The sequence below is a fragment of the Mastigoproctus giganteus genome, chromosome 7, assembly GCF_048544385.1.
Source record: "Mastigoproctus giganteus isolate SK-2022 chromosome 7, ASM4854438v1, whole genome shotgun sequence".
In the NCBI taxonomy this organism is placed as follows: Eukaryota; Metazoa; Arthropoda; class Arachnida; order Uropygi; family Thelyphonidae; genus Mastigoproctus; species Mastigoproctus giganteus.
This window is the reverse complement of record NC_143581.1, coordinates 204,795,654-204,809,306: the sequence shown is the minus strand read 5'-3', so window position 1 is coordinate 204,809,306 and position 13,653 is coordinate 204,795,654. Positions and strand designations below refer to the sequence as shown.

At 34.7% G+C, this 13,653-nt stretch overlaps 1 protein-coding gene across 1 annotated transcript in view; it reads right to left on the bottom strand.

Moving 5' to 3' along the window:
* Syn2 (Syntrophin-like 2) overlaps positions 1 to 13,653 on the bottom strand; it is a 203,265-nt gene that overhangs the window by 156,224 nt on the left and 33,388 nt on the right. The window contains exon 3 of the mRNA XM_090377381.1: positions 9,411 to 9,467. Within this exon, the coding sequence (XP_090233507.1) occupies positions 9,411 to 9,467 (57 nt within the window). The remainder of the gene's footprint in view (positions 1 to 9,410; positions 9,468 to 13,653) is intronic.

Here is a 13,653-nt window from a genome sequence, read left to right as displayed (position 1 = left end):
AATTTTAACTTGTATCATTCTGCTATCAAATTATATATATATATTTGCAAAAATTTCAGCAAAAGCATTTTCTACCTCTTTAGGAGAAAACAGTCCCTATTCATTTAAAAGCAAAATAGGAGGGGTAGTAATGGATAGTTACCATTTAGCAATTTGATTTTCCTCCTTACCTCCTCCAGACCTGGTGAGTGTCTGGTACCTGTATTTTTGGTAATAGTAGAAGGAAAATGTAACCACAAATATTTTTTTTTGGTCTTCTGTCTTATTTTTCTTTTTTTAGCTTAAGTTTTCTTTATATTTTTTTAGCTTAAGAAAAAAAATATATATAATTTCTTATAATTTATCAGCAGCAGAGTAATAGGTCAGATTATCATGTTTTATACATAAACTGACTGCCATTAACACTTTCAGCAGTGAGTTTGCCAACTGTATGTGTGTAGGCTGAAATCAATAAGTTTTCCACTAGCAGTGGCTCTGTAAATTTATATGGAATTTTAAAAAAAATTGTAAAAATGGAATCTGTACACTTCTGAATATTAATTTGTTCTTATTCTAACCTACCTACCTGTCCAATGTTAGAGTAAAATTAATGGTAAAATTCAAATCAAAATTTAAAAAATATTTACAAATAAATATGCAAAAAAAACGAAAGTGAAGTGGACTGGAGAACTGCCAATACATAAAGGCAATTCTAAGAGTAAAGTGGGTAACTATCTACCAATCAGTCTGACTTCAGTGGTAGAGAAAATCATGGAGGCAATGATAAAGAGTGCATTACAAGATCATTTAGACAGGAATGGTATTCTGAAGGAAACACAGCATGCTTTGTAAAGGGAAATCGTGTTCAACTAACCTGGTTAGCTATTTTTACAATCACTTGAGTTGGATCTAGGAAACAATTTCAATGTCATTTAATTAAATTTCAGCAAAGCATATGACTCAGTCCCATATGAGAGGTTACTGTATAAGTGTGACCATGTTGGAATCACAGAGAAAATCCTTAGATGGATTGCAGGATGGCTGCAGGTTATGACTAATGGATTTTCTTCAGATTGGGCTAATGTAAGAGGAATTCCCAGAGGATCGGTTCTGAGACCACTCTTGATTTAGGTTTTCTTAAATTATATCATCAAAGGAATAGAAGGCATGATGTCAAAATTTGCATTATATCAATATCAGTAGAGTAGCACAGCACCAAGCAGAGCTTCAGGGCTACTCAGATTTCAGAGATGGTAAAAGAAGTGGCAGCTATCTGTTAATGTAGCAAAATGAAAGGTCTTACACTTGGAGAATAGCAACTCCAAAATAACTTTACACTGTGTGGTTGAACAAAAAAAAAACAGTATGAGAAGAAAAAGATTTGGGAGTTATGATATGGTTAGACATGAAATTCTTTGAGTGGGGCAGATAGGTGGCAAGATGGGCCAGTGGTGTCTTATTGATGATTTATTGAACATTTGCTTGTAGAGAAAGGAAGGTAATAATACCTCTGTATAAGGCAATTGTAAGACTACACTTGGACTAGTCCAGGCATGGAGACTGCACTTGAAAAAAAAGAAAAAAAGAGCTTTGTGAAAGGGTCCAAAGACAGTCACCAATCACACAAGGCAAATATGCCTGGTGAGATTGGCAAAAAGGATGCCCGTATGAGGAAAGACTATGAATATATGGTCGGCACAGTTTGGAAAATAGACTCCTTAGAAGATATCTGGTTGATTAGTTGTATATGACTGTGACAAATGAAAGGCTAAAAGTTTGGGGAAATTCAAAGCTCAGCTGGACAGATATTTATGTGAAGTCATATGTATAGTTGATTTATTTTATTTATTTTTAGTTAAATCAGCAAAAGCCCAGGTCTTCCTTGCACTATACAACTAATACTAATACACTGAAAGGGCAGAATTCACGGGATACCTGGTTCCTGGGCAACACGACACTGTCACCCCTCTCGCTAGTGGATGAACCCACCGCTTGGCAGGTACACTGCATTCGTGTAAATGGTAATTTGATGTCAGTAAAGATAAACATTGTGAATTAACCGATTTGGAAAGAGGGATGATAGCAGGTGTCCAACGCATGGGTCATTACTCTATTGCAGAGGTGGTACAGAAATTGCACTATCCCCATTCGACAGTATCAAGAGTGTATTCATGAATACACCATTTCCGGAATAACATCTCACCGTGGACAGCTCTGTGGGCAGAGAAAGGTGGTGAATGAACGTGGCCATCAATGTCTGTCTTGCACTGTTTCAGCCAACTAGAGAGCGACAGTGGCGCAAATCACCACTGGCTTCAATGAGGGAGGTGCCAGAAATGTCTCCATCAAGTGATCATTGGCCGCAATAGGCTATGGGAGCTGCTGACCCATCAGGGCCCCATTGCTAACACCATGACACAGGACTCTATGCCTCAACTGGGCAAAAGAACATTGGCATTGGATCTTTGATGATTGGAAACAGGTCTCCTGCTCTGATGAGCCCCATTTCCAGTTATTTTGAGCAGACAGGAGGGTGTATATCTGGCGGAAACTGCACAAAGTTATGCACCCATCATGTCAACAAGGAATGTTCAGGCAGGTAGATGGTCAGCAATGGTCTAGGGCATGTTCAACTGGCACACAATGGGACTTCTGGTACGTAAAGCATAGACTCAACTCTGAATGGTCCAGGTTACGTGTCCATCCTTGCAGACCATCTGCATCCCTCCATGGTGCATTCACAGGGCAATGGACTCTTCCAGCAGGACAATGTCACTTCCCACAGAGCAGTGGTGATAGAACATGGTTCAAAGAGCATTCTGCAGATTTTACCAGCATGGAATGGCCTCCCAGTTCAACAGACATGAACCCTGTGGAGCATCTTTGGGATGCTGTCGAAAGGTCCGTTCGAGCTTTGGATCCTCCACCCAGGAATGTGACAGAATTATGGACAGCGGTGCAGCAAGCATGGATGGAAATACCTGTGGAATGCTTTTGTGAACTAGTGGACTCAATGCCTCGCTGTGTGGCTTCCCTTATCTGGGTGAAAGGTGGGCCTACCCATTACTAGGTAGGTATCCAATGATTTCTGTCCACTCAGTATACTATCCTTCTTTGATTTTCAAACCTATTTTTATTATTGCTATATCTTAAAACTGTATCTACTATTTGTTTGAAACACAAATAAGAGATGGCAGCATGTACTGGAATATTTCAAGACAATCCGAATATTAACAGACATGTTATTTGAAACATTCAAAATTATCTTGAAAAAAATATAATTTCATGAAACGTTTGAAATTATCCTCAAAAGAGTAAGTATATGTAGATATTCTCCAGATCCTACCCACAAAAAACATAAATTTACATACATATCCTGAAAGGGTTAAATATCATATATATATATATATGATATTTAACCCATATATACTATCATTGAATTATATTAAATATTAACATAAGTTAAATTATAATAAAATGAATAAATAAATAAATAATTAAGCATTCATTAGAGGCAGCGACATGCAATTCCTTCATATGAAGCTAAAATACATCCAATATTTTAAATTAAATAAAATAAAACATAAGCCAGTAGTATGGCAAAAACTGTAGAGCGAAAAATAACCCAAATAAACAAACGAACGAAAAGAAAGAATAGACATAAATAGTAGCCCAGAAACCCTTGTATAATTTCGAACTTTAAATCCAATTAACAAAAACTATACAAAATTTAGGATAATGCCAATTACATGTTAATTTAGCGGTACCCCCCCCGAGAGGTACCAGTTCCGAAAGACGTGAAATATCACCAAAGGAGGGTTAAAGGAACTACCAAACGATAACAAAATCAAAATAAAATAAATTAAAATAGACTGACCATCATGCCCCATATCGACAGAGGACCACGAGGCCAATAATGGTCATGGAATCGCTGCATTTCAATCGCTATACAAATCGTCGCCATGGTGAAAAGATCGAAGTACCAATTCACCCTCCCTCCTCCGATTGATCCACCAATGCAGAGGATTTGTACGGCAGTGGTCCTTATGCAGCGAAAAATAAATTATAGAACAGACAGCACTCTAGAGCAGAGCCACACTACTGACATACTGTAAGCTGAATCAGCTTATATAGAAGAAAAAAAGGAAAATAGATGGCGGCACAGGCGTTGCTAAACTAGCATATCGACCCATTACTATTGAATTATATTAAATATTGACGAAAGTTAAATTATAAAAAAATAAATAAATAATTAAGCATTCATTAGAGGCAGCAACTTGCAATTCCTCCATATGAAGCCGAAATATATACTATCATTGAATTATATTAAATATTAACATGTTAAATTATAATAAAGTGAATAAATAAATAAATAATTAAGCATTCATTAGAGGCAGCGACATGCAATTCCTCCATATGAAGCTAAAATACATCCAATATTTTAAATTAAATAAAATAAAACATAAGCTAGTAGTGTGCATAGTATTAGGGTCAGGCGCCACCTGTGGTTTCCCACATCTGCGCCATATGTTCGCTGTGAAGGAATACAGTACTACTGTAAATGCCAGAAAAGTGTTGTGTGTTGTATATGACATATTGCGTTAGGTTCTGTTGTGTGTCCTGGCATTTGGCCGCAGGGCCCCTAGTGGGACTCCACGTTGCCCGCACACACCACTAGGAGGTAGCCAGTCTGCCCATTATTCTCTGGCTTGTCTCCGCCAGGGTAACAAGTTAATTTAAGCTAGTAAGTTAAGCTAGTAGTATGGCAAAAACTGTAGAGCGAAAATTAACATAAAAATAACCCAAATAAACAAACGAACGAAAAGAAAGAATAGACATAAATAGTAGCCCAGAAACCCTTGTATAATTTCGAACTTTAAATCCAATTAACAAAAACTATACAAAATTTAGGATAATGCCAATTACATGTTAATTTAGCGGTACCCCCCCCAGAGGTACCAGTTCCGAAAGATGTGAGGGTGAATTGATCTTTTCACCATCTTCGATCTTTTCACCATGGCGACGATTTATATAGAGATTGAAATGCAGCGATTCCATGACCATTATTGGCCTCGTGGTCCTCTCTCGATATGGAGCATGATGGTCAGTCTATTTTAATTTATTTTATTTTGATTTTGTTATCGTTTGGTATAATTTGGTGATATTTCAAGTCTTTCGGAACTGGTACCTCTCGGGGGGGGGGGGTACCGCTAAATTAACATGTAATTGGCATTATCCTAAATTTTGTATAGTTTTTGTTAATTGGATTTAAAGTTCGAAATTATACAAGGGTTTCTGGGCTACTATTTATGTCTATTCTTTCTTTTTGTTCGTTTGTTTATTTGGGTTATTTTTCGCTCTACAGTTTTTGCCATACTACTGGCTTATGTTTTATTTAATTTAATTTAAAATACTGGATATATATATATTAAATATATATTAATACAAAGCACCATCCAAGAATTTATATAATTGATGAACAAGGAAGAATTTTTTTTTTGCCTATCGTAGTGGGAACTGTTTTCTTCAATGCACCCAATACACTGGCAGAAAAAGAAACCAATTATCAGGAATACTGCACATTCTCATATATATTTTTAAAAGTGAAAAATTACAGGAAGTAACCATTTACAAGTGAAAAAAAAATCACAAAAACTGTCGACATGATCATCTAAAATACTACTTGTACCTGGACAGTAGGTCAATAGCACAGTTGATAGATACATTACTTGTCTCATTTCTCACAAAATTTCAAAGAAGTTAGGAGTTAATAAGTTGGAAAGAGGACAGTAAGAGGGGGTGTTATCATTAAGGAATAATTAAAGAAAGAAAATTACAACACATGATTTTTAGATTAAAACCCCTTGTCTGTATACAGTACAGGCAAATGCACTAATCAAAAACTGATTTGGCATTTTGTTGCATGTGTGCTGCACATTTTCAATATCTCAGTTTTGTGCTGAATGAAAGTACAAGCATTTGTTAAATATTTATAAAATGAAAGACTGCATAAAATTATACCATACTATTATATAAATTGCCCACAAAACAATGTAATTTTTTTTCATCATAATTACTTAACTGTTCACTAGATGGCTCATAAACTTAATAGAGCATATAATAAGGGTCGTCTTACCAAGAAAGGTAAACTGCAAACTGCAGATGCTGCAGTTTGCAGTTTACCTTTACAGCAGAACAAACTGTCTTCACAAGAGTTGTCTCATACTGCACTACTTTTAAACGTATTTCTTTGAAATGTAGTGCAGTTAACATATTAACCTTTTGACAGTACAATAATATTGCCAAAAAAGGCTTATCAGCCATTTAGCCATTGTTTCATCCTTTAAATAAATGGTACATGTAATTTCTTTAAACTATTACAATATCAGAGCAACTGGTTGTGAAAACAAAATTCGTTTATTTTTTTGTGAGCATAACGCAATGGCCATAATGACCATTGCATTTAACTAAACACTTTAAATCATGCTGGCTATAAAAACACGAGAGTATGGGATATTCCTTCAAACTCCATATAATTTAATTATTTTATTTATAACTGTATTAATATTATAATTAATTAATGTTTATATATGGCATCAGCATTGAGCTTGCTCAATCCATTCAAAGCTTTAAAACATCTCAATCAGATCACCTCACAGGTGCCTAGTCTCCAAACTGAAGACTTTCTTGGTAAGGAATATACTGGTTAGGATGACTAGGATGTCTGTTCATATATATATATATATATATATATATATATATATATATATATATATATATATATAGGTGGAGAGTTTAAGGCACTGAAACCATAGGACACACGGCATTAAGTATTTCTAATTACTTATTATTATCATCTTTCTCTTCTTTGTTCTCCGCAATTACAATTTGTTATGTTAGCACTTTGACACTATCTACCTACCTTTATACTCTCCACATATGTATACATTATGGTCGTTCTGTTCTTTCTACTTAAATTTAGCAGTGTCCCAGGTCCTTAACCATTAATTAATTAATAATATTTTATACCATTAAATTCTTTAAAAAAAGATATATATATATATATATATATATATATATATATATATATATATATTAATTAATACAGGTATATTTATAAAAGGAATTTTTGAAGGATTATAGACCTGGGGTAATGCTATGTATAACAGAAAGAACTCAACGACCTAAATAAATGTAGAAGAGTAGGTTAATGAATGTGGCTAGTGGTGAGTAATTTCAACTTCCAGTTTCATTATACTATCTACTCACCACTAGCCACATTCATTACCTACTCTTCTACATACATACATATATATAGAAGAGTAGATAATGAATAAACAAACACATGATCTTCCACTTCTAAAACCTTAGGAATTCTAATAACATTTACCTTAGAAAAATTTTATCAGAATTCTGAAGAGCTATTAATATCTTTTGTCTGTTCATATTATATATATATGAACAGACATCACAGCCAAATTATAGCATACCATTATATGATATCTGTTGTGATGTCTGTTCATATATATTCATGAACAGACATCACAGTCCTAACTTCCTAAGTTCATATAATTTGAATAAGACCAAATAATATTGGCTATTTTATACTTTTCAAAGGCTTCCAAAAATTTGGTGAAATTTTCGGTTGTAGTTCACAAAGCAACAAAACTATAGTAACACAGAAATAACAGGCTCAAGTTCCATGGATCACAACGACTTTCATGACCCACAGAGAGTGTATGCAAGATGATGGAATAAGCATAACTGGATAAAAAACATGCAACTCATTGTGAAATATTCATTTAAAGTTTTACACACTAGTAATTTCATACTCTATTTTCTTAACACAATAAAAGTATAAATAGCAGGAAACTTGATTTTTCAAAAGTGTATTTAATGAGAATATACACACAGAAATTATTGTAAAATGAATGGGATCAAAATAGAATTCTATAAATAGTGAGAAAATGCAAATAAAGATAACATAAATATGGGATTTCAGTGTATTTGTCAACTTTTTAATTAAAGACAAAATCTTTAATCACCATTTTCCATGATATCTGTAATACATCAAAGGGTGATGAGCCGTCTTAGAAATTTGTCTTTAGCCAGGGGATAGTTTATTGCTGGAAAAAACTTCCATCTGTCTTTGTGGAAGTTGACAGCTTAAATAAATTCAAGGAGGAACTGGACAAACTTTTAGAAGGAATGAATGTGTGAAATTGTTTTTTTTTTTTTTTTGCATCACATGCCTCTACTACTACCTATCCAAAAAAGAGAGACTGAATACATAGACTGAGAATCTGGCTGATGTTCTCAGCATTGAACATAAGCAGAGTTGTGTATGTAGTTTTTTGAAGTTAACGTTGATAAACTATAATATACGTACATATTTGAAAAATGTAAAATACTAAATAAATAAAATAATACAAATAACTAATATCCAGAGGGAGAAAAAGCTCACTGAAAAAAAATAAGACACATGAAAACCAAAAAACTTCTAGAAAATCAGAAACATGAAAACCAAAAATCTACAAAATCAGAAAAGCTGGAAAACCTATGTTTAGCTATCTGAAGTGCAAAAACAACAAACACAAGATCTTTCACTCCTAAAACCTTAGGAATTCTAATAACATTTACTTTAGAAAACTTTTATCAGAATTCTGAAGAGATATTATTATTAAAATAAGCATAAAAATAAATGTTAATTACTGAATTAACAATTAATATTGATATCAAATAAATAAAGATTAAAATAAATATTAATCATCTAATAACATCAGCCTGGAAAGATGTTAAACCAATAGTTTTCCTATATCTCCTTTTTAGCATTTTAGTTTATATTTTATATCCCATGTTTAATATTTTTACAAACAATTTTTTCAGAAAAGCTGAAATGAAAATTAACAAGAGGAGGCTATTTCAAAAAATTGACCAGCTCACTTATAAAGTTTATTTATAGACTGTAGACTATAATATCCACTAACAAGAAATTCATAAATGTATAGAAATGTTAAATTCACAATCTTGAAATTACTCTAGTGACTAGAGTATAATTTAAAAATTGTGAATAGTAAAATCTTAACAAACTAAGTAAATGAAATACACTAATGTTATAATTTGGAAAGAAAGTTTAATAATGTTAAAACTGAATTAGGATTCAAATGCTGAAGCAACTTCTTATGCTGTTTTATTGTTGGAAGACTTTTTTGCCTCCATCTTACATTTTCACTTACATACATACATTCTAATTACAAATTTTAGTAATGATGTTTTGATCTTATTAAAATTTTAGAGAATTCAGCACAATAATTCATACTTTTTTCTTTAGATTAACTTTAATAAAAATCACAGCATAATTCGTTATATTTATTCCACATTAGTTTGTCTTGTCTGCATTTGAATGTATTGAGAAAATATTAATGCTTTACCTTTATACTAAGTCCAAGTCCACCCACATTTTGCCTCAGAACTTTCACTCTTCTTTCCTGAATACATAAAAACAAAAGTTTAATAGGAACACAACAAAATTTTAATTTAAAAACATTATAACAGTAAGAGGAAAAAAATTAAAGAAAAGAAAATATCTGCAGTAAATTAATAATTTTCACAGGAGTAGGGATGAGCAAGAACAAAAATGGGTAAACGATGGACACTGCCCTACCATTTATAGTTGGTCACATCTTACCCAAGTAACCCTTGTCACACAATTATAAATATGCTCATATGCCTTTAAGTAGACAGTAGACTGGTTCTGAAACAATCACAAAAAAGACCCAAAAAATCTCCAAAGCTGATGGAATGTAACAGGACAGCTCTGCAAAGAATCAACCACTTGGAATGCCAGCCAACATTATCACAGCACACATATGCCCTCAGTGAAACAACTGGGATACATGTCAGCACCAGTACAGTGCATGATGAGTTACGATGGTCACGCAGCCATCCACAAGCCACTAATCACCTCAACTAATGTCAGATACCTTCTATTTTGGTGTAAGGCCCATCATTCTTGGACTGTAGACTAATGGAATGCTGTGCTTTGGATGACGAGCCATATACAAGACCTAACAGTCCGGCAGTCATGCCTGGGTGGTAGATGCCCAGATAAAGCAACCTGCCAGGCTCCAGACTACCATCACAACAGTGAAGCTTGGAAGCGGCAGCAGGATGATCTGGGACTTCTTCATGGTTTGGCTTGGGAACATTGGTTGCGTTGGGCAAAACCATGAATGTTGAGGCCTATTTAGTTGTCCTAAACAATGTGTTACCTATGTTGTGGCAGCACATCAAGGAAGGCCCATACCTGTATCAGCAGGACGTATCCATGGCATACTTCTCGCATCCTGATGGACTGGTTTGAGGATATGATCACTGAAAAGTTGGACAGGCCAGAGCCCTGACCTCAATGCTACAAAGAACCTAAATCTCTGAGATGGATTGAATCATCAGGTGTATGTAAAGAAAGACTGCCCAAAAAACAGAATGAATGAATCGCAGAAAATAAAGGTTATTTACAAAAAAATTGGTGAAGAGTGTTCTACAGACATTAGAGGTGGTCATAAAGACTAAGTTTCAGCAAACATTATTAGTTTTCCTGTAAATAAAAGTTTTGTAGATATGCAGGTTTCCAGATATTAATGAGAGAGCAATGTATAGTTTTAAATATATAGTTTTAAAGTTATGTAAATAATCATTCAGTGTTCATTGTTTTTTTTACAATTCAAATATGTTCAAATATAAAGTATTCTTGCTGCATTTTTGCCATCAATGCATGCTTAATGTTGCAGGAATATCTATCTCTCTGTAAGCCTACTCAAAGATTTTTATATAGTAATACAAACAAGGTGTCTATAATTTACCTTCCATCACTGGTGTGGTGTGTGATGCTGATATCTAGGTGGCTTCTCATCTAAAAGGGGCCACTTGAGAGATAACATATATTTTTAATTAGTTGGAATGTATACACATCCCTCATCCACCAACTATAATTCATCTATTCATCCACTATTCAAGGTGGGCATATGGATGACTAACTGAAGAACCCTATACCAACAACATAATTTTGCCCAGTGGCATCATTGGCATTTTTCTGAAAGCTGAACTTTGCATGAATGTTTATGCAAAGTTCACCTTTCATCATTTATCCGGATGAAAATCTAGATAAATGATGAAAGGTGAGCAAAATAGAATGATGAAAGGTAATGGAAGAATAGAAGAATCTTAATTGATAAAAGAGAGTTTTCAATTCAAAAAAGATAAAAAATTAAATTTTATAATGAAAATAAAATAGTGCCTAACAGACACCAACAAGTAGCCATAAATAAATAAATAAATGTATATTTAAATGCAATCAGTAACATAAAAAGGGGTAAAATTGAGTAAAAATGAGAATAAAACAAGCAGTAGTTTTCAAAACCCCAAGATTTCTTTCTCAATTTGGACAGAGAGAAATTCTACAATAAAGGAAATAAAATTCCTTTTCCTAATCCTGGGCCACGACCAAAGAAGACTGAAGCTAAAATAAGTAATGTCCTTTATGAAGAATATTTCTTTTCAGAAATTTAAATGATTGCATTATATTTTTATGATTTATTCAGGAAGGAAAATATGATTTATTCAGGAAGGGGAATGCCAGAGGTGAAGTAAACTCTGGCAGTGGGCTAGATGATTTTGTAATAACTGAGAGGAAATTGGAGGAGAAATTGTTGAGGACAAACATAAACAAGGCACCCGGGGTGGATGGGATCTATCCAGTTATATTAAAGGAGGCAGCAAAGGAAGTAACCGAACCCTTAGCCATAATTATGAGAGAGCTTCTTTGGACTCAAGGGAGGTACCCATAGACTGGAGATGTACAAATTTGATCCCAATTCACAAAGGAGGATCAAAGGCTTACACAGTAATTATAGACCTGTGAGTTTAACTTCTGTTCCAGGAAAATGAATGGAGGCACTGGTTAAAGAAGCACTGCAGGATCATCTAGACAAGACTTCAGTTATAGCTCGGACACAGCATGGTTCTGTTAAGGGAAAGTCTTGCCTGACCAATTTGATTGGATACTATGATGCAGTCACAAAAGAAATGGATGCAAGGGAATAACTTTGATATTATATACTGTATTTGGATCTTAAAAAGGCTTTTGATACTGTTGCACATGGAAGACTGCTGCACAAATTGGAGCAGTGTGGCACTGGAGTTAAATTGCTGCTATGGATAAAGGGATGGTTGAGGAGGAGAAGACAGAGTGGTAATCAATGGACACTGCTCATTGTGGACTAATGTTATTAGTGGAGTCCCTCATGGTTCAGTGTTGGGTCCATTGTTGTTTTCTGTATTTATAAATGATATTGATGATTGTATATCAAGCTTAATGTCCAAGTTTGCAGATGATACAAAGGTTGGCAGGGTTGTTAAGGACACTACTGATGCTATGCTGCTGCAACAGGATCTGGAAAGGTTGAGCAGATGGGCTGAGAGGTGGCAAATGAAGTTTAACAGTGACAAATGTAAAGTACTACATATGGGAAACAGTAACCCCAGAGCAACATATCAACTCTGTGGTACTACACTGACAGTGGTAGAGAATGAAAAGGACCTGGGGGTAATTGTGCAGGCAGATACGAAGTTCTCTGAGCAGTGCAGATGGGATGCAAGAGTAGCTCATGGTGTCTTGTCAATGATATACAGGAATTTTTCTAGCAGGGATAAGGAGGTGATTATTCCCTTGTATAAACAATGGTCAGGCCACACCTTGAGTACTGTATACAGGTCTGGAGGCCTCATTTCAAGAAGGATGTAGAGCTGCTGGAACGAGTACAGAGAAGGGCAACAAGATTAGTGAATGGAACAAAGGGTTGCTCTTACGAAGAAAGGCTTAAGTTTTGCAAATTACAGTGGCTGTCAACTAGGCACCAGCGAAGTGATCTGATAGAGGTGTATAAAGCCTTGAATGGTTTGAGCATGCTCAATGCCGATAGAATTCTTCCTCTTGCTCAGAATAATCACCTGAGAGGGCATAAATTCAAATTGAGGAAAGACAAATGTAGGATAGATGTGCGGAAATTTGCCTTTAGCCAGCGGGTAGTTGGTTGGTGGAACAGACTTCCATCCCTTGTTGTGGAAGTTGATAGCCTAAATAAATTTAAGGCTAAGCTGGCCAGGTATTTCGAACGAACAGAGGGGTGAAATGGGAGTGGTTTTTGTTTTTTTTTTTTTTTTGGCTGATAAGCTTGCTTTCTTGCATCATATGCCTCTACTAATGCTAATGCCTGAAATAAAAAAAAAACAAACAACAACAACTGCTACCTTTAGGAGGACATGATACAGCCATATGAGATGCTTTTGTATGCATTCATTGCCTCTACTAATGCTATGCCTGAAATAAAAAAAAAAACAAACAACAATAACTGCTACCTTTAGGAGGACATGATACAGCCATATGAGATGCTTTTGTATGCATTCATTGCAAAGATTGTATGGAGAGATTAATTTCCTATAAATTCATCATTCTGATGGGATTATATGAGGGATTGAAGAACTGGGCTGATGCTCTCAAAAGATTAAAACAGAAGGACCTATCAAGCATTCAGCCAACCAGCCCAATTCTTGAGCCCATGCCCCAGCATCAGACAATGCAATATCCTCCAGGTTAGAGATCCTTGGTGCTACAGG